The sequence below is a fragment of the Cotesia typhae genome, unplaced genomic scaffold (genome assembly GCF_013202065.1).
Source record: "Cotesia typhae breed Kobodo isofemale line unplaced genomic scaffold, CoteBio_Ctyphae contig_5, whole genome shotgun sequence".
Lineage (NCBI taxonomy): Eukaryota > Metazoa > Arthropoda > Insecta > Hymenoptera > Braconidae > Cotesia > Cotesia typhae.
Window position 1 is genome coordinate 3,524,197 of NW_027423757.1, and position 27,558 is coordinate 3,551,754.

A 27,558-nucleotide genomic window follows, 5' to 3' on the forward strand; every position below is an offset into this window, starting at 1 on the left:
CAAAAAAAAAATTAACTTGAATCAAGAGGAAAATTCTTGAATCAAGAAAATTAATTTGAAGTTTCATTGTCTTGAATCAAGACGAAAAATTCTCGAATTTAATAAAATTCACTTAAACCAAGAAAAATGTCTTAGTTTAAGAATTTTTACACTCAAATCAAGAAGATAAAATTCTTCAAAATTGTTCACTTGATTTAAGTAAATTTTTTTTTGTGTATATAAAAAACAAACCCTATCAAAATTAGAGTTTTTGACATTGATATTGAGAAGTAAAAATTTAATTTTTTTTTTTTTAAATAAAATTTATTTTTACATAAAAATTTAGAAAATTAGCTTATTTCAATTCTTGTAAAGTTCAATTATTTAAGTTTTAATTATTACAGGAAATAAATTAATAGCCATTAAAATTATAAGACTGAAGTTAGCCGTCAACTGTCAATTTAATAAATTTTTTTAATAAATTAATTACAATAAAAAAATGCTTCTAAAAATTTTCACTTGTAATTTTTATTAATTTTCACATGTGAAACTTTTTAATTAATTTTTTTTAATAATTGCATTATTATAAAATTTTAAAATAATTTTTAATGTCTGCCAACTTCAGTGTCATTTAAAATTATATTAATATCACGCTCAAAAAATGGAAAAAATTATGATACTAAATCAAGCAGAAATATCTAAAAATTTTTTTATCTTTACAATAATTCAATTATAATGACAAAAACTTAGCAAAAAAAATTCCACATGCAGAAATTTTGAAAAATTACAAGTGTGAATTTTTATAAATATTTTTGTACAATAATTGATTTCTAAAAAATTCCAAGAATAGTCAGATGTCTACTAATTTCAGTAATATAATAAATTAATGCTAAAAAATTTGATTCATAGTTTCTTACAATTTTTCGAAGTTGAATTTTTCTATCACAATTAATTTGTTAAACCAATCATAGAAATTACAATATATCAGATAATTGTGTACCCGCATACTCCGATTAATTTGTGCAAACATAATTAGAACTAAATGCTAGAAATTCACTTCTGAAATCTAAGTTCCAAGTCTAGATGATAGTGCCACCTGTCTCAGATAATGCTTTTTAGGATATTTATAAAAAACTAAAATCTCGGTCGGTAAAGGCAAACACCATGTGGGGGATTGGGTGGCGGTGGCTAAATAATAACAATAATAGTGGGGTGATTGTTCCGGTAATAGAAGCAGTGGAAGTTGGTAGTGGCAGAGGGGAGAAGGAAAAGCAGCCGCAGCCGTGCACGGGACACAAAACGCCTTGAGCGTCAGTCACAGTCAGTCGGGTGGCAACTGTTAGGCATGTGGGTTCTCTTTAATGTAGTTTGCTGTTTATATGCGGAATTTTACACCCCTTAATATTTAAAACACCCACGATTTTTTGTATTTATTTATTTTTTAACGATTTCTGTTACAGTGGTCAATCCGTAAAAAATAGTTGCCAAGTAATTTTATTCTGATAAATTAAGAAGCAAAAACAATGAAAATTTATTGTTAAAATAACATGCAGTGTCAAACATGTGAATTGTGCAATTGATTTGATTTAAAGAAGTTTATTGTCACCGAGTGCGCTCACTAGAGTTTACCTCAAGTGCCAAACAGGGGTTGGATATATACATGCTCAAAAACGTTCATCACTAACTCGCCATGGTTGCCAAGCATTTTACACAGGGTAAGTTCATTATTTACCATCCCTTCTTTTATCAATTATTTATCTGAATTTCTAAAAAAACACATTTTATTTATTTAAGCCTCAATTTATTTGACAGAACCAAATTTTGTATTTCATATATTTACTTCTTTCATTTATATATTTGACATGTTTTTTTTTTTTTTTTTTTTTTAAATTAATTTTTGTTCATTTAATTCGTTTATTTTTCTTATTGACTGGTAATTAAAGAAGTTAAATATTAAACGGGATGTCAAATATTTTTTTTGTACATACGAACATTTATACATTATACTCCTGGATAATTTTATACCATTGGGGTGGAGTTTCAGCAACATTTTAAACGTGATTGTGTTTATAAGTACATCTACATGTGAACCATGAATACGATTGGATAAGGATGAGAACTAAACGTAAAATGGTTATGTGTAGTAAAGGGTTATTTGCGAAGCAATATCTCTTTGTAAATCCCTAATATTATTCAAGCGCTTACAAATATCGTTATGCATATCACAAAGTGTAATGACCAAAGTCAACAACAAATGATCGGAAGTCGATTTTATTAATAATGACTGTAATGAGTAACATCAATAATATATGCACATACATTTATTTATAATTAAGTTCCTGCATCCATAATTAGCCTGACTCTTTTTTTTTTTTTTTAGATTATATGTATAATTAGAGTAGATATATTTCTGATGATATAGTCCTAACATGCTTTAATGGCGTTGACCTTATACAAGAGCAGACAAGAGGAGTAGTGAGCGTGCCCAGACTTTGGCAAGTCGAAGGACGTTTTTTCAAGGATCCCCTCGAGTTGAAAAAAAAAAAAAAAAAAAAAAAAGAGGAAGACGAGTCGACTGTTCGAATTTTTTTTACCTGCATTACGGTTCAATAATCCGTCCGGGTGAAGAAACGCAAGAAATAATCTTATCTTGTCCGTGCGATATGACAACGCGATGAAGTACGGATGTTGGGGACCAGAAGACGGAAAGATACTTCGTATTTCATTGTTTATTGTTATTAAAACGTGTTGATACCACTTATAGAATTCCCAGACGAAATCAAAGATGTTTATTTTTTTCCATTCATGAACGTGACATGCACTCTGAGATATTTATTTTTTTTTTTTTTTACACATATCTATTAATTCCACGCGAATTAATCTCAATTGTAATAAATCAGACTGTTTTAGTTTTGATAAGCGCAAGATTATTTAGCTTCATTTTTTCTTTATCAAGTGGTTAACTACGATAAAAACTCCCTACATATTTTTTCCCTACATTTATTTTTTCACACAATTTTTTTTTTACGGTCGTTTTTCACATTATACATATATTTTAATATACTATTGCTACTGATGCTGCTACTAGAGTATTAAGTAGAATTCTACGCTTGACCGGTTATAATTTTTTGACATAAAAAGGTGGATAAAAAAATGTGTCAATGGGTCTGATGTTTTTAAAGTGCTTTGATGTCTAAAAAAGCCCGCAGTTATATTTAAAAAAAGATTTATTTTTCAAACGATATTTGATAACCTTGAGTTTTGCTTTAACCAAGGGTGTATGACAATAATAATAGTTCAGCTTATATTTATAAATAGATCATGTTATCGTTTTCGATCACTTAAACTTAACCGCGATGATGTGGTTTCGTATTTATCTCTTTGACACTTTCCTGTTAATGTTCTTTTCTTCACCACATGTAAATCAAGTGAAGTACAAAGACTATCAAAGAAAAACCTTTGACAGGAAGTTATTAAGTCGGAATTTAAAGTTCCTTTAAATTTCGAGGATATTTTCAGTGACATGACTATTAATCATTATCATTAATATCAATACTGACAACAACATCAACATCGGGTTACCTTGGCTCAAATGACTTTTAGATCACAAAGAAAAGTATCCTTTGTTGTTTATTTAATCTAATTACTGTTTTGTCATGCACTCGGAAAGATTTTTAAAATGTTGCATTATTACAGATTTTTAAAAGTCATTCACACCAAGAATATATATTTATAAATATATATCATAAATGTGAGAAGTTGTTTGACCTCAATCTCGTATAATATTGAAGATGCGCGAGATGTGAGTCATCATTCAGCATCCTGGGTTTCCCTGGAATGTACATCTCGGTTTCTATATATGATATGAGTCACCAGGTACATACGTAAAGAATGAATTCAACCAAGCAGGCGCTATCCCGTCGTCACTCTAACATGTTATATACAGCGTCTTTATGTATAAACGAAACACTTTCATCAATATGATATGGCTTTAAGCAGTTTTATTTCTATATCATATCCTACGATAAATAATCTTTTAATGCCTTCGTGACTCAGTTCAAAATACTTTTGTTATGTAATTTAAAATTACACTTTCACTAAATTTTTCCATTAATTGTTTTCTGTAATTAAATGTACATTTTTTTAAAACTATTCACTGTATGACAAATAAGATAACTGAGATAACTCATCATTACTGATATATTAAATTATACTTAATATACCTTAAGGATTATTATTAACTGAACGCACGTGGCAATTGTCTATGAGGGCGAGATTCTCGTTGTTGCATTAGCCTCTCGTCACTCTATTATGTATATACGTCTGTACTTATACTTTTACTTTCATAAAAAGACATTAAAAAATCCGGGGAGTTGAGGACACACGTCATGTGGTTTGCCCTGAAGGGTTGCGGGAACTCATTGCAGCAACTTTTATTCTGACTTACGGGCAATTGTGTTGCATTCTCTTTTCACTTTAAAACACTAGAATATGTGCAATATACACTACTGTAGTAGATGCTTTCCTACTATAGACAGTATAGCTGATATATAACTAGCAGCTTCATGCCCAAGTCACCCTCTACATCTTTGACTGATACGTAGATGCATATATGTATACTTTGAATATCACAGCATCTCAAATACTCTTGTATGTCATATAAATGCCACTGGTGCTACGAATAATTAAACACAAACTGCATTGCGACGGATTTAATATGCTCTCAAGGTTTTCGAATCAACTCGGTTTCATCCGTTTTTCAGATAATCACATTTCAGATTATTTAATAATTCCGTCTCGCTTCAATGCATTTTTTAAAAATCTAAAAAGAATATATATTAGTTAAGAAGGTCTACCTTTACAAACATGGAGTGTGAGTATTATCTATACATGTTTATAAATTAAAATAAAATTTATTTTAAAATAAAATTAATTTAATAAAAAAAAATTAATTTAAAAAAAAAATTAATTTAACAAAAAAAAATTTCTTAAACAAAATTAAATTTGTTTTTTTTACCATATGATTTAGAAAATTGCAACAATTTTGATAATAAATCAAATTAAATAACTAAATTGAACATTTAATTGAAATGAATTTTTATTTATTTTAACGAAATTTTAATAAATAAAATTTTAAGTTTTTTTAATGTAAAAAATAATACTAACGAGTTTGTTCATTTAAAATCTACGTCTGTCTTGTGGGTTAAAACTATTTATGTTTGTATTTCTTTTGTGAACTAGGAAAGTTTGATATGACAGATGGTCAACCAATAAGTCGTAAGTTGAGACGGATTTTCATTTTAAAATTCTATATACCTGCGTTCCCTTTTTGGTTACGACACCTGAACACGTTAGACTAGAACTCCTCTACTAAAAATTTCATCCGAATCTCCATATAATACAATAAAATATTATAGATGTATACTAAGCATATACATAGAATAATAAAGATTTGATAGAATATTATAAAAAAAGACAAGTGTGCGCTAGGCTTCCAGTCACTAAAAATCATGATTCGTAAAAAAATATTGAATTTTTCTTTAGATATAATATTTTTGAACCTCGAAAGAAATAAAAAAAAAATTTACCATGTGTCATCTGTGTATACTATCAGCTATTTTTATCTCTGTATTTTAACTCCCTTCCTGGAGCCTTCGACGGAAATGTGTCCTAATATACACATATGTATATTATTTCGAAGAAAACAAATAAAGATGTTGAGTTTTGTTTTATTGCAACCGGAACTGGAGTGTAGTAAATTATAAAATTTAATTGTCTAAAGATTCGATATTTAGTAATGTAATTAATATGAGTATAATTGTAGTTAAAAGTTTAATTACAGATTTTTGCACTTGAAAAAGCTCTGTAAATTGTTTGCGATATTAATCTGTCGCTCCAGGCTATTGCTTTGTTAATTTTCCAATTCTAAAATCATATCGGTCGGTCCTTTACTTTCAAATCTTTTATCCTCGCAGATCCTCCTTCAATTTATATACTTTTTTCTTCACTCACTTTCCTTTTATATTCCGCCAGACTGAATTTATCAATAACAAATAGTAGTCTCGAATGCATTGTGACGTAAAAAAAAAAAAAAAAAAAAAAAAAAAAAAAACCACACATATATACACATCAAGACTATTGAAAAATAAAAATAAAATAAAAATTTTTAAGGACGAATAAAAATAAGCACCAGTAAGTCTAAATGTGAATAAAAAGTAGCAAGTCCCCAAGTTTAATGCAAACTTTTATTTGCAGTGTCATGAAGTCATGATATGGTAAAGAATTTCATTCCTTGAATAACGTTACCGTGAGAAACGGATAAGCTAAAAAAATTATTCGTGGGAAGTTCGTTAGTAGTCGTACGTAATCCAGTTTATGATCATGAAAGTATAAGGGCTAAAAAATTATTTGAATATAAAGAACGTATATACTCAAAATTAAAAATTTTAAAAGAAGAGTCATTATTATTATTGTTACAAACATACGAACCAACATGTATACCGTTATAATTGTTTCTCTTATACTTGTATAACAGTATATATAACGCTAGATAATTAGGGTGAGTATCACCCAAAAATAAATCGCGAAAAATTAGCAGGAAACCACGTACGTCCTTGAGATTTAAGCAGCTGTCGAGCGCACGCAGGTGCATTAAGAATTTTTAGTCGCACCTGCTTGTACAAAATCTTTTATATTCTTTTATTTCGTCAACAATAATTGCCGTGTCCTCATCACAATGACACTTTGTCTGACGATCTGCTATACTTTTTTTTTTTTTTTTTTTTTTTTTTTTTTTTTTTCAAGCTATATACATTTCAGCATCTTTTAAGTTTTTTCTTATTTTTTTGTGTTGCAGGCTCCAGCCCAGAAGCCGGAGTGCCGGACATGACAATCATCAGCGACATCGATGAGAGTGGTATTAACCGAAACCTCCAAGTTCGGTACAAAAGAGACCAAATTTATGTATCCTTTAATAAGTCAATCGTAATATTCTTATTTATTCACCATTTCGTTTTATTTATTCATTAATTTATTATACGCTTTTCCTTCAGTTATTATTTACTTTTGCAGCGGTCTTATTTACTAAAACGTGGCTCTATAAAAAAGAAAAATCAAACAGTAATAAAGTATAACTGGAAGTTTAGTTAACATTATGAAGATTGGTGACTAAACTCTCTGGGAAGTAAATATAACTTCGGTTCTGTTTATATGTGTAAATAATTGAATAAACAAACAAGAGTAAAATGAGACAAAATAGAACAGGATATAAAGAGTAAAAAAGAGTAAATACAAGGTAGAAATAGAATAAAAATTATTACCGAGCACAAAACGGTATATAAATTATACAAAGTTGGGGTGGGGTATCATTTCTCCCAGGGTTGGCGTGAATTACCATGGTGACAATCTCTGTAGTCAGCTGGTTGAACTACCCTGGAGGTTAGTTCATTCATCTTGAGATCGAGTTTGTTGGTCGCGAACTAGGCTGAAGTGCCAACTAAAAGCGGCTGACTGGAAAACTACGACAAGATAATAACACGACTAATAGAGCTCCAAAGATTTCACTCTTTGCCTTTTTTTATCCTGGATTATGTAATTTACGGTGATAATATGAAGAAAATTGAATCCCCAATATCAAATTTAGTCGATCCGTTGAATCGTTAAGAATTACTGTTAATTTAAATTATCATCTCCAAATTATCATTATTATATTAAATTTTTCATGGGAATTTTATAATAAAAAAAATTAAAAGTAAAAATATAAAAACATCATGTTACAAAATTGAATTAATAGAAAAATAAAATTTTAAATTATAAAAAAATTAACAATTATTAAAATCATACGATTTAACAATAAAAAAACAAAAATTCAACTGTAAACATGATCAGTTTTGAAAAAAAATTATCGCTATGAAACTATGTTAATAGACAGAAAAAAATTAAGCAAAGAAGTGAATCAAGAAATAACATTTTTTAAATCGTCCAATTTGGCGCGGAATTCTCTGTACTTATATTTGTACGAGGAAAGGCTCACTGATGGGGACAATTTAGTTGGCTTGCCTCATCAACTTCCTGGTTACGATTACTTGATTTAGTGCAATCAACGTTAGCAATTGAAGTAACTAAAGGTTCTTCCTATTGTTTCAATTAACAGATTCTTATTTTAAATATTTTAATGAGTTTTACTTTAAGTACTTTCGGAGTCTTTCTTCAACAAAAATACAATTCATTATATATATACAATTTTAGTTAGAAGTTTATTCATGGGTCATCCTGTACCAAATCATCGGATTTTAAAAATTATATTTTTTTATTTAGTTGAATTTTTGACATCTTTTTGTATGCATCAAAAGACGCTTACCTAATATTCCTCTAAAGATGATTGAGAATGTATATTATGGCTGCTTTTTTGAATGATCGTCCTCAAAAGATGAAAGGTTTAGAAGACATTTAAAAAAATGCATTGCGTGATACCCGATACACAAGAAAAAGAAGAATAAGAAATCAGAGATCACAATATAACTCAACTAAACAATTTCATACGTTGAAGAATATTATAGATTGAAACAATAACATTTTTTTTTTTGTCATTAAAACGCTAATGTATTAAAATTATACTTTTTAGTCAATTAAAGTCATAAAAACTTTAAAAAGATTTAAAAAAAAATCATATTTTCTCAACGAATCAAAAAAGTTATGTACCTTGAATGGTTAGCATAATATGTTATTAACACAATTAAACTCTTGAAAAAATAAGTAAAAGTTACAGAAAAATTTTTTTGTAGTCTAAAATTCAAGATATATTAAAAAAAAAATTGACAATGTCGTTCTCAATCGTTTTAAGCTCGTATATAGTGGCAAGTTCTAGAGATAGCCTTTAGGATCAATCGTTGTTCAGATTTTTTTAACTACATTTCAAGATGCAAAAAAAAGATCCTATAAAATTTTAGATTATGAAGAATTGATCAGGAATAATGAATATTTTTAAACTTCCTATTAATGCCTAAAAATATACAGGAAATCGTCTTTTATACCTACAAAAAGATGTCAAAAATTAAAAATTAAAAAAGATGTCAAACTAATTAAAAAAAAAAAATTTTTAACACCTGTTAATTCAGTATGTAATGATCCATATATGAATTTGCTGAGTTAAAAATTAATTAGGCCTCGCGTAATTGAGCAAATAAATTGTAAACTACTGAGAGTTAGAGTTCTTAATCTCCACACTTGACACTGGAAAAAGGAGATTAAGTTCAAGTGAGGGTTCCGAAGTACAGACATGTGCATAAAATGACTTCAGAAGTGTTGTTTTACGTTAAGTATATTCTTCAGTAGCTAAAGTTGAGACTTGAGAAATAAAAAACAATGTCTTTTACAACTACAAAAAGAAGAATAATCATTTGAGAACGTGTAAAAAAATAAGTGGAGTATTTACTTGAATAAATTAATGTTTATCAAATGAAACTTCAGTCCTGCTGAACTTTTTTTCTTTCATCAAGATTACGTAATCTACAATGAGATTTACACTATACGACCATGAGAAACTTCCTGTCGACACTGTAAAGTATTTTAGTATTTTTTTAAAATTGTGTTTTAAATGATAAAAGAAAATTAATAGTTTATTTTGAATATTATTAATCGTGAGAATTGAATGGGAATGGAAGAATAGGTGATAAAGGATATTATAAGAATCTACGACATCTAAACTGATTATTGCCAGTATTCAATTATCCTCGTTATTCTCTCCTATTTCTCGCGGAAATTTCGAGATAACTAGATGGTTTAGTATCTCCGGAAATATCATTATATCGGAATGTAATCTAATTAAACGTCGGAACCAGTGCAGATAATTTTTTAGGTCACCTAAAATCGACAGTGAATACAAGATAAATATAAGTAAAGTATAGAGTATAGAATGAAAGTAGATGAGGTTGGATGTCAACTAAAGCGAGCTAAATAGTAAGTGGGACGAGTTGTAGAGCGTTGAGGTGGACAATCCGGGACACTTTATTTCTTGTCGGTGCAAATGAGGGGTGGACTCTCATGCTCTCATTGAGCCCTCTTGCAACTGAGTGAGCCAGCGATGGATATAAGAGACAAAGTCATGAGGCAAAAGCCCTCTTATCCAGCTTCAATTAGCTTCGTCGAAGAATCATGAAGCTTATGACTATGAGTTAACTTTTAGCTACATATTCCCAGTTTAAAATAAAAATTCTCACAGAAGAGAATGTTTGCTAAATTGTCAGTGCGCGGAAATGAAAGCATCCTTAGACTTATAGAGTACACACAAAAGTTGGCGAACAACTAATAAAAAAAGGTTGAAATAAAAGTTAAATAGGTCAATATCATGATAACAAGCAAGCTTGAGGATATATAATGAAAAGTAAAGACTACAAGCAACCTATAAAAGTAAACATAATCATCACCATCATCAGTTTGTTGGCCTAAGTGATTTACCGGCTGTCTAGATGAACACATGGATGGGGTGCTATTGATTTGTGATCGATTAGGTTCCCAAAGAGGCATATGTCCAATAATATCTTTTTTTTTTTTTTTTTTTTTTTTTTGTCAAATGATGTATAAAATCTTGATGATAAATAAGAAAGACTTTTAACATCAAGATATATATTAATATGAACGACGGATTAAAGTTGAAATAATATTTCGGGCGGTGAGTGGCCCACCAAGTTTGGCAAACCCTCTTTTTCAGTGCGTATATATCGCATGAAACAAACGACTGCTCCCTCGACGATCAGTCGAGAGCGATGACGGTTATGGGTGTATTACCCTCTTGGTACAATACACCAGTGACTCATAGTCCAGGCTGGGGTTGGCTCGGGGTGGTGAGTGTGTGACGTCACTCATAACAAAACTGCTACAGGATTACAACAACTACTCGTACATACATATAGTAAAACTTGGTATATTATTATGCAAGGGAAACAGTAAATTCGCAATTCTTACTGGCAGGGTGTCCTGATGCAAAACTCCCCCCGTTGTGCCTTGTTAAAAGAAAAAAAATACTTTATTCTGCCGCTTACGACACAGTTTTTGTGCTTGATTAAAGATATAATACCACAAGGCATATGAAAATTAGACTATTCAAAAGTCTTTTTACAGCCATGACATGCGTTAAATTTTTATGATTTATTTTACTCTACACCAAAAAATCTAAACTATAATAAAAATAAATAATTATTGATTTATAATAAATACCTACAATATTAAAAAGTAAAATCGTGACTTTAACTTTTTATGTATGATATTTATTATTAAAATATTACAATTACAGATATATAGAAAAAATAGCTTTTCAAACCGTAACAAAAGCCATGTAATGTCGAAAAATTAAAAGTATAATAATTAATTATTTTAACTTCAATGTTTATCATTTTTTCTATTCAGAATTTTACATTTTAATGTAACCAACGTTAACATTCAAAAATTAATTGAGCCAAAAAATTATTTAAAACTGATCCACAAAAAAAAATCAAAAAATTAACCATCACTAAAAAATATACGCAATTGTGAAAAGGGGCAAATTCAAGTGATGACCTTTCTAATAATATAAAAGTTTTAAACATAAATACCTTTTAAAATAAAAATTTATCTTATTCTCTTAATCATATGGATTAATATTTGATCTATAACAACATTCACATGTACACACAGAAAGAAAAAAGTCTTGAGTCAATCGTAAATTTTCTTAAATCAAGAAAATCTTAAGAAAGACTGAAAATTTTTTAAATGAAGTAAAAATTTTTTGAACGAAGTTAAATTGTTTAAGCCAGAAAAATTTCTTCTTGCTCCAAAATAACTTCAGTCTTCCTTATAATTTTCTTAGTTCAAGAAATTTTTTTTTTTTTGTGCAAAAATTAACAAATAACATTTAGCGCAAAATTTAAATATATTTAAAGCTATCCCAAAAACTCAATAATAAATTAACTATCGCTAAAACCGTATGAAACCTTGAAAACCCACAAATTCAGGTCATCATCTTTCTAATAATACTGAATTTAACTAAAAAGAAACCAAATACGCCAAAGACAACATTTTTCTTATATTCTTTTTATATTACATAAACAAGTACTGCTTATATTGTTTCATTAGATATAGACTGGTGACATATCAAAAATAACTTTTATAAATATTTGTAAATAATTGATTCCTTGACTCAGATATAACAATCAACAGACATACACGGGTTCTATTCTAGTCGCAGTGAATCCATACAAAGAAGTTGACTTTTACACTATGGTAAGAAAGTTTTTTTTTAAATTTATTTTTTAGATTGTTATTTATAAGTTATTAATAAGCCGTAGATAGTATAAGTTGAGTATATGTTATTTTGTAACACAATAAAGCTTAAATTATTAGATCTAGGAGTGATTGATGTCGGTAAAAAAAATTAAAAAAAGTAAAAGGAACCGGTTAAGTAACCGCCTGGAAAGACCGGAAGTACCTACGTAGAATAGATAATGATTAACACACAAGGCGCGTGGCACACGTTGTGTTTTCTTTATGAAGTGTTCAACACATGAGCGAGCAACAAATGACTGATAGATTGTATTTCAGATCTATAGTATGTTAAGTACTTGTTTACTAGTTTGATCGACTATCGTTGCAACAATATTATAGCTCTACATGAAAAATCATAAATAATAACTGTAATATAAAGGTTCAACCGTATTTCTCTTTCATCATAGTTGAAATTCCATTAATAAAGTTACTGCAATTTCGTGATAAAGAATGCCAACAAGCTATCGTAAATCAGATACCTTAAATTTAGTAAATTGAAGAAAAATGAGAAAGTTATAAAATTGTATTGGTGATTGGATCGATAAATACGTTCAGAAGAATATAAAAAAAAAAAGAACGTGGAAACAATATAAAAGAGAAATAATGAAAATAGAGAGAGAGAAAAAGTCTAAGTCAGTAGTGGTACTGTATATTCTGCAGGATGCTTTTATCGTACTACTGCGTTTGCCATAAAAACAGGAAACAGGAAGTGACGATGGGCTTTCGAGACGATATACGAGTGTAGCTTAGTGATCGCTTTGACAAAGTTTTCTAGGTTGAAAAAATCTAAAGTCTTGAGCTATGAATGACCGGGTTTTTTCTCTTTATTTACGAATCATATGGGAGGCAGAAATTTTTCTCTAAATTCCAAGCAAGAGTTTGTTGATACCTACGAAAAAAGTATCAAGAAGAGGATTAAGCTTTTATAATGCATCTTGCAAGATTATAGAGTGTTTCGCTCTTTTCAGAAGTAGAGCTTTTCAGCGAGAATCCAAAAAATATTAGTTCGCGTGGTAAAACATGAATTTCTCTCATATAAAATTTTTATTCGGTTGTTTGTTTATCTATTTTAACTCACCTCAGCTTTTCTCAAGAAATATACACTCATCTTTTATATATAAGAATCTATTTTTCCTTTACATTCATAAATTTACAGATACTTTTAGTTTCGACGCCTTTCATTCCATTATTATACCTTGAATATTTATAATTTGATTAAAAATGAATCAAGATCATTCAGTTTGATATTGATCAAACGCTAAAAGACTTTAAAATTAGATCTTGATGGTATTTTAAATAGTTAATTGATTTCTATAAATACTGATCCATTTTATTCTACAAAACAACTTCTGTTTTTAATCTCATGTCACGTACTATGCATCCGTCAGGACTATCGGCGTGTTTCCGCTGTGCGTTGCGTGCTCATATAACGTAATCGTGAGAGAGAATGAACAAGCAAGGGCGAGGCGGCGACATTCGAGGGCTGCAGTAAATGGGCACATTAGCTTTGAACCTCATATGTAAGAATTATTTAAAATTGTAAAGAAAGAGAAAGTTGAGGAAAAAAAACAACGAAATCTCGATGTAAACATAAATGTTTACGAATCCTGTTACTTGACACACAAATAACCCAAATGTATCTAAAAGTGAAAGCATTTATAGTAAAAGAAGATATGTTGTAAATTAAGAATTTTTACTTTGAGATTTCACCCTCAGGGTTATCAAAGAGAGGATCAAAGGACGCCATAAAGAATCTTAACTTCAAAGAAGTCAAACTGTGTCAAAATGATAATTAATATCTGCTGTTTGTTTATTTATTACAGTAGTTTTATGATTTTTTTTTTTCCAATACATTACAGGGAATGAAAAATTAAATTGTAGCCTCGCCTTTAATCAAATTACACTGTAAAGTAATTTCAATATTAAAAAGTGCCGGAAGAAATGAAGATAGATGATCATAATAACTGAGAAATGATATTTTATCAATTCAAGTAATATTAAATTAATTTATTATAGACGACCCATGGAGCAGGATAAGATGTAGATGGGAAAAGGTCAAGACTCTATGATACAAGAGTATCATAGAAGAAAAAGGGCAGTACGCAGAGTGGTGCACGCCCCTGCGTATTGATCCAGTCGAAGCGCACATTAGATTCGGAGTTCCGACGTGGAAACCAGCCCGTTCAGCTTTCGTTTGATCCTTTATTTTCATTTAACAGGAAACTACATTTCTAAATTATGCTCTTTTTTTTTTATCTCTTCTGTGGTTTAAATTAGTTAAAGCCTGGAAGATATCCTCCGGCAAAAACGAATAAATCTCCACCACATCCTCGTATATAGACACTTCCCTTTTGATCAGGATGAAACCATGATATAAAGAATGACATCTGAGTCAGAGATTTTGCGCACTTGTATAACCTGCCACACCTTTTATTTTGGTCTCGACCCAGACCTTCGTCAAACTTTAGAGTATACATAGAGTATGCAACCTCACCTGGGACACTAACCCCAATGAGAATGCTCATGTTAAATTTTTTTCAGCTTTATTTTCACGTGATAAAAAGTTAAGTTTAAATAATAAAAAAAAAGTTATTTAAGGATCCTCAAAGAACTTTTATCATCTTATGTTATCTCATTCATCACCCTCTTCTTTATTTTCAAGAGACGAAAACGTAAAATCAGACGCACGGTAACACTATTGTGCAATCATACGTTTATAATCTTTTCATCCCTAGTTAAATGTTACCCGGTGAGGGAAATGCTCCTCTGGGTGCAGAAACCTAGTCTGTGTATGTATATGTATGTGCATATATATATATATACCATACATGAATAACGAATAACAACGAGAATGACCTAGTAAAGAAGTGAGGCATTCTTGACTTCCCTAAGCCTTTCACAAGTGCCTCCACTCGGTTTTCATGTAAGCTTAGGCGACAAGTTGTGGTGTTGCACATCAGTCAATGCCCGCTTCAGCCTCCCAACGTCCCCATATGTATTTTATAATTTATAAAAGTAGAAGCAAGCAAATCTACTCAACCAGCAGATTGTGCTTTAATCACGATGATACTTGCTTGGGAGCACTGACGTAAATGAGGACAAGCCTCAGCCATTATCGGTATTATCATTACCAGTACTTTGTATCAATTATCTTTTATTTCTTTGCACATTTTGCTGCGATAATCAATTATATACTAAGATCATAAAAATAATAATAGGAATGTTGAGATATATATTTTCTTGATTGTAAAAAGAGACTTTATTAATCTCTTTGATAAATTTATTGCGGCTAACAGCTAAAGTGTCAGGAGTCAGGAGACACTTTACAGTTTAGATCAATTTAGAACAGCTGAATTGAGGACGCAAGCAAATAAAGAGAATCAGTGAGCAATTAAAAAAGAAAAAAAGGAAAAAACACTAGAGCTTTACACGAGGGAAATGAAAATAACTCGGTCATGCTAAAACTGGAGAGTGTTGCCACGTCGACTGTGGTCGTCGGTGATGACGCTGAGGGTCGTTAATCTAAAGGTCACACCCTGGTTTTTAAAATTTTTAAACTAGATTACGCCTTTGCCTGATCAAAGAAACTGTCTGACAGTAAAACGGGTTACACTACTTTATATTCGATTGCCTGGTCGTATATCAAGCCTATTGGGTTTCAGTTAACTTTATATAAATATATACATGTATGTATGTATGTATGTATGTATGTATGTATGTATGTATGTATCCTTTAGGAAATGATAGGTTTCCAGTGAAAATGGTTTATACCAGGCGAGATATTGAATGACTACGATTAATCGGGTTAGTAAGGTCTCAAGCGAGAACTTCATAAGGGGAAAAGGGTACTCAGTACTTGACACTTCCTTTTATAAAACCAAGTGGAATAGGGAGAGCAGGAAGGGTTGTTGTTCATTTAAAAAATTCTTATTTTAAATTTAATAGGTTTTATTGTTTATATTTATTTGATTTTTATCCAACCACTGAATTGATTTTTTTAATTATTTTCAGGATTACGTGAATCGCTATCATGGTCAAAAAATGGGTGCTCTGGAGCCGCACGTTTTTGCACTTGCCGAAGCGGCTTATCGGTCACTGGAAGACAACGAATGCAATCAATCATGTGTAATATCAGGAGAAAGTGGAGCTGGCAAGACTGAAACAACAAAATTTATTCTACAATATTTATGCTCTGTGACAAGTAACGTCGATACTTGGGTTGAACAACAAATTCTTGAAGCTAACACTATATTAGAAGCATTTGGTAACGCAAAAACAGTAAGAAATGACAATAGTTCGAGATTTGGTAAATTTATGCAAGTATGTTTCGATAACAAATGGATGATAAAAGGATGTATTATTCAAGACTATTTACTTGAACAATCGCGTATCACATTTCAAAGTCCTGGCGAACGGAACTATCACGTGTTTTATCAGCTAGTTGAAGGTGGAACACGAGACAAAGAGTTTGCCGAACAGTACAAGCTTGCACCGGCAAGCTCTTACAAGTATTTAAATCAGTCTGGTTGTATAAAGATAGATGGTATATCGGACGGAAAAAAATTAGATGCATTGAGATTAGCATTTAATGTTCTTCAAGTACCAAGTGAAATGTGTGAAGGTATTTACAGGGTGTTATCGGCAATATTGTGGCTGGGTAATTTAAACTTTGAAGATGTAGACGGCGAAAGATGCGAATTAACCAGTGAGGATCTTGAAATAGTTGGCAAGGTGGCGCCATTATTAGGTCTACAAATTGAAGATCTTACTCGAGTTGTTTTGGTACGACAGATCAATGTACGTGGTAACATCACTGAGATACCACTTAAAGTGCAAGAGGCGCGAGAAAACAGAAATGCTATGGCTAAGGCTCTCTACTCAAGAACTTTTGCTTGGTTAATAAATCACATAAATAATTGCACAAATCCAGGACAAGACAGCTCAAGATTTTTGGGCATTCTTGATATTTTTGGTTTTGAAAACTTTGCCGTTAACAGTTTTGAGCAACTTTGTATTAATTATACCAATGAAAAGCTTCACAAATTTTTTAATCACTATGTCTTCGCAATTGAACAAGAACTTTATCGCCAAGAAGAAATTCAATACTCTCATATAACATTTACAGACAATACTCTGTGTTTAGAATTAATTGAAAAACCACCAAGATGTGTACTTAAATTGTTGACAGAACAATGTCATATGCCAAAAGGTTCTGATTTAGCATACTTGACAAATTTACACGCCGAGTTTGAGGCTCATCCGTGTTTTGTTAAGGGTGAGGATCGCCGTAAATGGGAAACTGAATTCGGAGTTAAACATTACGCTGGTTGCGTAACATATACTGTTGAAGGATTTGTTGACAAAAATCGGGATGTTCAGCAGGATGTCTTCTTTGACTTTATGTCACGGAGTACAAATGAGTTCGTGCAAGAAATAACGGCATATCAAGATTTGTTGGGATGTACAGTAGCTCGAGCTGCCGGAAACTCAGCTACAATGTCTCGTGGCACGACTAAAGGTAAACCGACGCTCTGTGATTCTTTTAGACACCAATTACAAGCTCTTGTTGATGTATTACAAGCTACGACACCTTGGTATGCCAGGTGTATTAAGCCAAATATGAATAAAAGTGCTAATCACTATGATGAAAAGTTGGTACTTGACCAACTTAAATATTTGGGTATGCTGGATATCATTAGAATCCGCAAAGAGGGTTTTCCTGTCCACATGCCTTTTCATGACTTTGTTGCACGGTATCGGTGCCTTGTCAAAGGCCACACAATGTTGCCAAGAGATGACAAAGAAGCCACCAAGTGTTTGATAAAAGTTCAAGGAATTCCAGAGACTGAATGGCAAATCGGTAAAACCAAAGTTTTTCTTAGAAATTATGTACACGAACCACTAGAAGATTCTCGGAATCAAATGGTTACCAGAAATGCTATTGTCATACAAAAAGTTTGGCGAGCTTACACCATTCGAAAAGGTAAATAATCATGTATATTTTATTATAAAATTTTTATTTCAATTAAATTCAATGTTTTACTACAATTTTATTGATTTTTTTACTACTATAGAGTATCGACGAGTAAGAGAAGCAGCGCTGAAAGTCCAACATGCCTATCGTGGTTGGAAACTTCGTATAATGTTTATAAGAAAGCGAAGAGCGGCAATTGTAATTCAATCTCATTTACGAGGAGTGTTTGCACGAGAAGTAGCAGCTGCTTTACGAGAAATGCGACGAGTAGATGAAGAAATGAGAAAACGGGAACGAATGGAAGAGGAGCGAAGATTGATGGAAGATAAGAAAGCTCTTGAAGACAGTCAAAGGTATTGTATTTTTTATTTTTATTTAAAAATATTCTTTTGTACAGTAAAGATTATCAGATACTCGTAAAAATAAGCTAAATAGGAAAAGACTTAACGGTCGTTTCGTTTGTGCTTTATAGCGCACAGTACAATGGTATTGCTGGGATGGAAGCTGGGTAAGTTCGCGAGATAACTTGAAGCTTCTGTATTGTTATACAACAAGAGATAAATACATATATTTATATATTTATTATAATTCATATTAATTATTCATAATCATGAAGCTTTTTTGTATTATATATTTTCTAGCATGATTTAATGCGCGATTTTTTCATTTTTGGCAGTATTAATTTTTGTATGAGATAAAATTTAATTTAAAAAATCTAGAAAAAATATTAACGTTTTATTAATTTAATTTTACAGAAAAGCACAAGAAGAAATTGCTGCATTGTCCCAGATGGCCGAACAATTAAACTCAAAGATGGCAACGACAGAAATACAATCTGTAGACTTGGACAATCTTTTTTCATTTTTATCTGATGTTCAGTCAACTAAAAGTAATCAGCTTGCAATTGATGAAATTGGCGAGAGAATGGATGAATTAGTTGAAGACTTAGATGCTGAACTGGAAAATGTTATTCAGATGGAGATGGAATTGATAGCTAAGTCAGAGTCAAAGATGTCGAATTTGAATTCACCAGATGACAAATGTAATGGAACATTAACACCAAGTGCAGGAAAACTAGGGCAACCCAGTTTACCAGAACCTACAGGACCACCTCCTCCGCCTCCACCGCCTCCGCTTCCTCACACCATAAACGGAGATTCATCTTCGGAAACTGGAGAACCGATTTACGAATCAGTATTACCCAGAGAAGAAAATGAATCAACTAGTCCTATTATTATAAATGGTAATGCTAATCCAATAATCAACGGTGATAGCTGTGGATCTCCTCCACCTATTCCAGTCAGCAAAATTATTAAAGAACCATCAATAGGGAGTCCGCCATCTCGACCTGAATCAAGAAATTCAAATAATCATCATTCACATCAAAATCATCATCATCACCAGTTAACTTCACCGCAGAATCATGATCAATTATCACAGGTAACGCCAGGGGTCCAGCTTCCGCAAACTCAACAACCAGTAGAACGTGAACAGCGCCGCAAGTTCCGAGTTGAACGAAAACTAATGGAGCTTGAAGAAAAGAAAGAGCCAGTTGAAAATGAAGTCACATATCATGACATCGTTGAATTTGCTCAGAATTACTTCAATAGTCATGAACGTTCACCGGAAGGGACAATTATGGCGACATTGACCAGAAAATCACGCGGCAAAAGCATTGAATTTGTTCCCAAGTATGAGATGGTTACTTATTACAAAGGCTCCAGTATTCCGAATTCTCATATCCACATGTACGATCCTGACAACGTTAATCTCGCATGCTCAGTTTTTCGGGACCTTTGCAAGTATCTACGGGGTGAAATGAAATTAGAGCAAGAGATTGTTACCATTCAGACAATAATTGGTCACGGTATTGAACGAGAAGAGCTTCGTGATGAAATATTAGTTCAATGCATTCGTCAAGCGACAAACAATCCCAACGTAGAGTGGTCCGAACGTGTATGGCTACTTCTCTGTTTAACCATAGTTGCATTTCAACCGAGTAAATTACTGTACAAGTATTTTGTTTCCTTTTTAAAGAAAAATCTTGCATTAGAAGGTAAACTGAGACAATATGTCCAATGGTGCGTGGACAATTGCAAAAATACAAAAGTATCTTGTCGACAGTATCCGCCGTCAACAGTAGAAATTGCGGCAATGAGACGACTGGGGACAATTGTTTGTAGATTTTTCTTCCTTGATGGTAGAACTAAAGCAATTGATGTCCATCCTACAGACACTGCTGCGGATGCGGCAGCAAAACTAGCTGAAAAGCTGAGTCTCCGATCTCTCGAGGGCTGGGCTATTTACCAAAGCCAACCTGACGGTGAGGAACATGTCCGTGCTCATGATTATCTGTACGACGTAATTGCAGCATGGGAAATGAAGCAATGTAAACTCAACACATCCCAATCTTCATTCTCGACACTGAGAAGAGGCAGCAATCAGACTCTCGGTAGTGGTGATAATCGTTTTGTCTTCAAGCGTCGATTATTCCGTAATACTCGAGAATTATCTCAAGATCCAGTGGAAGTAAATATGCTGTATGCCCAAGCTGTTTATAATGTTGTTAAATGTGATGATTTTCCGGTTTCCGAGAAAGTGGCACTTCAACTGGCTGGTCTTCAAGCTCAAGTTGCCTTGGGAGATCCTAAAGACAATGATCGTCTTGACTATTACAGCGAGGTTGATAGCTTCTTACCTTATCGCATCAGTCGTGCTCGTGGAGATGATGTCTGGGTGCCAATAATAGCTCAAGCTCACAAACAATACGGTGCAGGTCGCTCAGAACTTACTGCTAAAGTTTTATATCTCTCGTGTGTAATGCAGTATCCCCTTTACGGTACTACAATGTACAATGTTACCTATCGTGGCTATTGGTCTTATGGGAATCAATTGATTTTGGGTATAAATTGTGATGGTCTCATGCTAATAAAACCAGAGGATAAATTTGTTCTTGCGGAATACCGCTATCAAGATGTAGAAAGTATTATGCTTGACCCGAGTGATTCTTTCATTACTTTATCACTATTGAGACACAATCCTGATAGTTCTCACAAGTGTTTTGTCTTTGAGACACCTCAAAAAAATGAAATCGGTAGTTTAATTGTAAGTTACTGTCCTGCTCTGGCAGGATGGATTACCGAAAAAGAAGTACCAGCTAAAAAAGCCAAAGGTATGACTAATGAAGATAGAATAAGACTTTATCATAATTTAGTTAACTGTCGTCGAACTCTAGTCGACTCGGAGATATTGAGAAAACCTCAGGACACTGGTGGTGGTTTTATTCGTAATACATTACGTCGTCTATCGAAACACCGAATTGAAAAATTACGTCAAGAGCACGGAGCAAATACAGATCACGGTGAAACCTACAAAGGATTCCCTCATGTTTATTGGGCATTTAGTAGGCAGGCAATACCACAGAGCTTAACTAAATTACCAGACTCTGAAGAGCAAGTAGCTCTGAGTGTCTTCCAATTAATTTTGACTTATGCAGGACTTGGACAAAACGGCGATACAGTTCGTAGTGTTGAAGATGAACATGTTAATCTCATTCAAACTGTTATGGAACGTTGCATGCGCAAGGAAAGTCTTTTAGGTGAAATGTATCTTCAATTAATAAAACAAGCAACAGATCATCCAGATCCAAATAGCCGAGTAAATTTGAGACACTGGGCTCTGTTGTCTCTCGCCTGTTCAGTTATTTTGCCGCCACAAAAAATAATAAGAAAATACTTGATCGCTCATTTGAAACGATGTGCCAGTGATTACGTTACTGAAGAAGGCAAGTATGCGAGATTCGCTGAAAAGTGCCTGTACAAAACTCAAGGAACTAGAAGAAGACAATGGCCTCCAAGTCGCGAAGAAATAATGTGTACGATTAATCGAAGACCTATTTACGCACGTTTTCATTTTATGGATGGTCAGTATCATGCTGTCGAGTTCCATCCGTCAGCTACTGCTCGTGATGTTATGGAAATTATTAAAGCTAAAATTGGACTTCATGAGTCTGCTCTGGGGTACGCTATTTACGAAGTTCTCGGAGTCACTGAAAGAGCTCTAGTTCCTGAGGAAAAATTAGCTGATGTTATGTCCAAATGGGAGCGATACAGAACAGCCAGTGCTAACCAACAAGGACAACAAGTGCCGAGAAAACACGGACACCATTTGTTTCTCTTTAAGAAACATTTATTCCTAGATCAATACATGAATCTTGATGATCCTGTAGAGAAAGAATTATTGTATCACCAAGTCCTACATGATCTTCGTGCTGATAGATACCCAATTACTGAGATGGAAGCTGTAAGTTCATTTTTTTTTTTTTTTATTTTAATTACTTATTTATTAAACTAGAAAATCAAACGTGCTTTGCGCGCCTCGGTTAAAATTTTTATTATTGACAATTTAATTAATCAATATTTTTTTTAATTTTACTCATTAATATTTAACCGTTGCCATACTGGTCACTAGGGTGTGCCAAAATATAACTTCCGTGAAGAACCTTTTAAAATTGGAATTTTAAGTTACGCTTTTAACAAGGAATGTGTTTGGGCATTTCCTGAGATATTTTGAGGTGAGACGATAAATTTGATTTTCATGGAATTTTTTAACAGGAGCTTAGTTTGGGCATTTCCGCTGAAAATTCAAAATTTGGCCGGAAGTGCCAAATTGAATCTCCGGTTAAAAATTCTATGAAAATCAAATAAATCCTCTTACCACGAAATATTTCAGGAAATGCCTAAACACAGCTGCTGTTAAAAGCGGAATTCAAAATTCCAATTTTAAAAGATTCTTCACGGAAATTACATTTTGGTACACCCTACTAGTCACCATAACAACGAAAAGCGACAACAATGAAAACGTCACATCAACTTTTTAATAAAGGATTGCTACATATTAATTTAAAAAAAAAAATTAAACTTTGAAAATTTTATTTTAATTGAAAATATTATTAAGTAAATTTTTTTTTCGTATTACAGATTATGTTTACTGCCTTACAAGCACAAGTGGAACTGGGTGATTGTCAGGATATTCCAAATCATCCAGATTTACGTACAATCGCTAATCACTGCCTACCATCACGAATAGTGCCGAATGTTCCTATTGAAGCCGTGGTCCAACATCATCAATCATTGCGTGGTATGACACCATTTGAAGCCAAAAAATTTTTTTTGAATCTTATACAATCATGGCCACTTCACAAAGCAACAATATTTGATGTAATGCAATCATTTACGTCAAATTGGCCTAGAGTTTTGTGGCTGGCCGTTGATCAACAAGGACTTCATTTATTGGAGCATCGATCTAGGAATGCTTTATGTACCTACGAATATAGCAGTATTTTAAGTTACAGTCCTGCACTTAATTGTCTTATGATAATTACTGGGACAGATAAAAAACAAAGCAAAGTCATTTTAACTACGTCACAGGTACGACTCGAATATAAAATTATACTTGATTTAATATTTTAACATAAAATTAATGTATGACTAATTTTGTTATGGCAGGCTTTCCAAATTGCTAATTTAATTCGTGAGTACATGGAAGTATTACAAATACCTCCGGAAGTTCCAAAGAGAGAATCTACTATGAATCAACAAATGAATCAGCATCAGCCTCCAGTAATGAATGTGACAGCACCAAGTGGCCGTAAATCTCGACCAGCTTCGATGTTGCACAGAGGTGCTCCAATAATTCATTCGCAAGCTAGTTAAAGATAATTAAGTGGCAATCATCTATGAGCTCTTGTCCAACTGAAAAATACATTACATTAAAAAAATAGTTTTTAGTCTGGACAATTGACTATTTTTACCAACGAGGCCTATTCAATAACGGTGACTGTAGGACATTATTATTTAGGTACTTTTTCTTCCAGTATTTAATATAAGTATAGCGTATTATTAAATTTTGAATAATATATAAATTATTGTTGATAAAAATGGTTAGCCATGCGTTCAGGTCAACGCCAGTGCATTAGATCACACAAATATTATTATAAAAACTGCCATAGAATTTTATTCTCTAAAAAATAATTAAAAAAAAAACTACGTGGAACCAAAGCAAACATTTTTTCTTCTATTTTAAAAAAATAGGTGAAATAGTAACTGCCCAATATTACCCAATGTATTCAATTTTAGACAATTTTTTTTTTTTTTTTTTTTTTTTTTTTTAAATATAAATTACTTATTAAGACATTTAAATGATACTGATATTCTTTGCTTGATATAATGAGTATACCCATTGTTGACTAAAACATTTTTCTGGTTCAATGTTTGTATTAGCCTGCGTCATTGTACCATATCAATCAATATCATTATAAAAAAAAAAATATTGTGTATTCACATTTCGACTTGATCAAAAAATCATAGATTATTAATCTACAATCAGAAAAAAATTAATTCAGTTATCATAAGCAGAAAATGAAAATTAAATAATATTTGCAGAATGCCTAGAACGCTAGATTAATTATTATGTATAGCTTTTATTATGTCGCTTCGTTATAAGTGACTTGCAGTGTTATTATTCACGATTGTGTAGCTTCTAAATGAATATATTAATTCAAATCGTTGCAATTATAATAGAGAATTATAATGTGCGCGTTGTGAAAAATATTTATTATTATAATTTAAGGGCGGTCGCGGCTTATTACAAAAAATTTATTATTCAAAACAATTCCATTGTTTTTTTTAAATATCTTTGTCTGACTATCAAATAAAATCACTTTGATTTTATTTATTGTACGTAAAAAAAAAAATATATCTCTAATAATTTTTAATTATTATTGAACAAAAAGGACCACAATTTTTACAAAATTTTTTAAATGATTTTCATAATATTTTATAAATTTTTTTACTGTTGAAAAATTATAGAGATTAAAATAAATTTTACAATTTATTATTCACTTATTTAGTGAAAGACAATTTTTGAGTATTCGTTTATTACATAAATTTCAATTAGTAATTAATTCTTATCAATAATAACAATGCAAACTTGTTTAGGTTGTGAGAGATGAGCGTTGACTTATCGTCTGCCGTGTATACCTTAAGCCAGGTTGTGGAATGCCTCGCGATAACGTCCAGAGTGTAATTATAAATTATAATTGATTAATTAATTAATTAATTAATTAAATTATTAAAGGCTAAATTTATAAATTAATAATTTTAAGTTTACGTCCAAAGAGAGTATGTATATATAGTTAAACCTAAATCTTTGAATATGTATCCACGAATATAAAATTACAATGCAAATTGTAATTTTGAATACTTATTTTATCTACAACATTATAATAATTAATTTATTTAAGTAATAAAATTTAAAAAAAAATTTTTTTAATTAGCCAGAAAAAATAACAATTGTTTGGTCGATTCGACGAGTGCAGAGACAGACTGTGATCCGCATTTGAATGTTATTTAGTCTTCAATAGACACACGATTAATAAGTGAGATATATGTTTAAGATATGAATAAATTGTATGAACTTAACTAATATTATAAGGTAATATTATATACATATAATTTATAATTAAACGTTTAAATATTTATTTAATAATAAGAAAGTGCGTATAAATTTAATCTATAAATTGTTTGCCTCGTACGTTAGTAACTAGCTATGACAATTTGGTTGACAATGTTATTAATTATATATTAAAAGAATACTAATTAAAATAATCTGTATATAAATGTAAACATTTATAATTAAAATATATTAAATATATAAATATATATAAATGCTCGAGAATAAGAGTTTAAATAATTGACAAATTATTAACTATTAAAATTTACACACATGATGTATACCGATGTACACATTATGCATTTATGAATTATATAAATATAGAAATAAATATTAACGAGTAAATATTATGTGTTGTAAAATTCAGAAGCAAGCTTGATTGTATTGTTAAAACTAAATTTTCAAGCTCAGAAAGATGTAAATTTTTAAACGAAATTCAATTTAAGGTCGATAAATTGCCTTTTGAACATTTTTAACTACAAGAAACATCATTCAGGTAAGTAAATTACCTAGTTTTTTAACACTAAGAATGAAGAACAATTATAGACCTGATTTTGAGACGCTATAGTTGACGAAAAATTTTTTATGCAGAGAAAATAACAATAAATTAAGTATCTGATAAACAGCTTTAATACAAACTTGAATAAAAAATAATATTGCTCCTTAATAAGTAAACTTTTGAATAACGAGGTTTTTTTCATAACCTTAGTCGACTTTTAGCAATTATAAAAAATTAACATTACACTGAGAGAAAAAATCTCTTTTGAAAAAAATTGGCATGTTGTGACAAGAAATTAATTTTTTTTTTTATTTTAAACAATTTTATTTCTGAGCTGAAGAAATAAAAATTTTTCTCACAGTAAGGTAAAAGACCCAATTATTGAAACTTACAATTTTATTTTAATTAAAAAAAAAATCTAACGCCAATAAATTAATAGATACAATTTGTGAATTATAAATTTTTCGATAATTGGTTTTTTGAGAATATTTTATTTTTTTAATTGGAATAAAATTGGAAGTTTCAAATAACTAGCTCAGTGTCAGTAACTGGGTCTTTTACCTTAAATTACATGTTGAAAAAAAAAAAATTTTTTTTAATTTGTAAAAAATAATTTTAGGTAAACAACTTGTAAATTTTCATCCAAAATTGTTCTTTGCTAAATCTAAAAAACTTTTTTCAACAAGAAAGTTACTGCGAGAAAAATTTTTGTTTCTTCAGCTGAGAAATAAAATTGTTTAAAATTTAAAATAAATTAATTTCTTATTGCAACATTGCTTTTTTTTGAAGAATTTTTTTTCTCAATATATTTTGATACGTTTTTAATTTAACAATCAAATTTTAACAAGTATTATTTTATTATTTTGACATCTTCAACTAATTGATTAAATTTTCCTAGAGCTAAAATTGAAAAATATCTAAATCAATGTGAAAAATAAAACATAATAATGTAGATAATTAAAAAAAGTTAAAGGATCAATATTATTGGAAATAGCAAATTTAAAATGACTCTGAAGTTGACAGATATTAAAAATTTTTTTATAATTTTATAGTAATTAATTATTTAAAAAGTTTCACGTGTGAAAATTAATAAAAATTACAAGTAAAAATTTTTAGAAGCATTTTTTTATTGTAATTAATTTGTTAAAAAATTTTTTAAATTGACAGCTGACTGCTAACTTCATTATTATTAATTTTCTCACTTCTAATTTTAAATATTGCGCGTTTTTAATTTTAATTATAAAAATATGTCAATAACAAAAATCTCTATATTATCTACGAGGCAGTGAAATGTATA

At 30.9% G+C, this 27,558-nt stretch overlaps 1 protein-coding gene across 3 annotated transcripts; it reads left to right on the forward strand.

The window, feature by feature from the left end:
• The first annotated feature begins 1,318 nt into the window (after positions 1-1,318).
• On the forward strand, positions 1,319-25,977 carry Myo81f (unconventional myosin 81F). 3 transcript variants are annotated; one of them, XR_012479785.1, is made up of 10 exons: positions 1,319-1,694; positions 6,836-6,942; positions 12,172-12,234; positions 16,288-18,259; positions 18,351-18,603; positions 18,723-18,758; positions 19,006-22,552; positions 23,230-23,679; positions 23,758-24,109; positions 25,249-25,977. XR_012479785.1 is itself a non-coding variant. In XM_074247984.1 (9 exons), the coding sequence occupies exons 1-9, from the start codon at positions 1,670-1,672 to the stop codon at positions 23,962-23,964; spliced, it is 6,660 nt and encodes a 2,219-aa protein (XP_074104085.1). In that variant the 5' UTR covers positions 1,319-1,669; the 3' UTR covers positions 23,965-25,977. The 3 variants fall into 3 exon arrangements, 2 of the variants coding, with proteins under 2 accessions (XP_074104085.1, XP_074104086.1); XM_074247984.1 differs by having other exon boundaries at positions 23,758-25,977; XM_074247985.1 differs by lacking the exon at positions 18,723-18,758 and having other exon boundaries at positions 23,758-25,977.
• Positions 25,978-27,558: the final 1,581 nt, after the last annotated feature.

Bases quoted from the DNA above. Each gene is read 5' to 3' on its own strand.
- Myo81f (XM_074247984.1), top strand. From the start codon at position 1,670: ATGGTTGCCAAGCATTTTACACAGG. The intron at 18,604-18,722 runs GTATTGTATTTT...TGTGCTTTATAG, and splicing joins GCTCTTGAAGACAGTCAAAG to CGCACAGTACAATGGTATTG. The intron at 22,553-23,229 runs GTAAGTTCATTT...TTCGTATTACAG, and splicing joins CAATTACTGAGATGGAAGCT to ATTATGTTTACTGCCTTACA.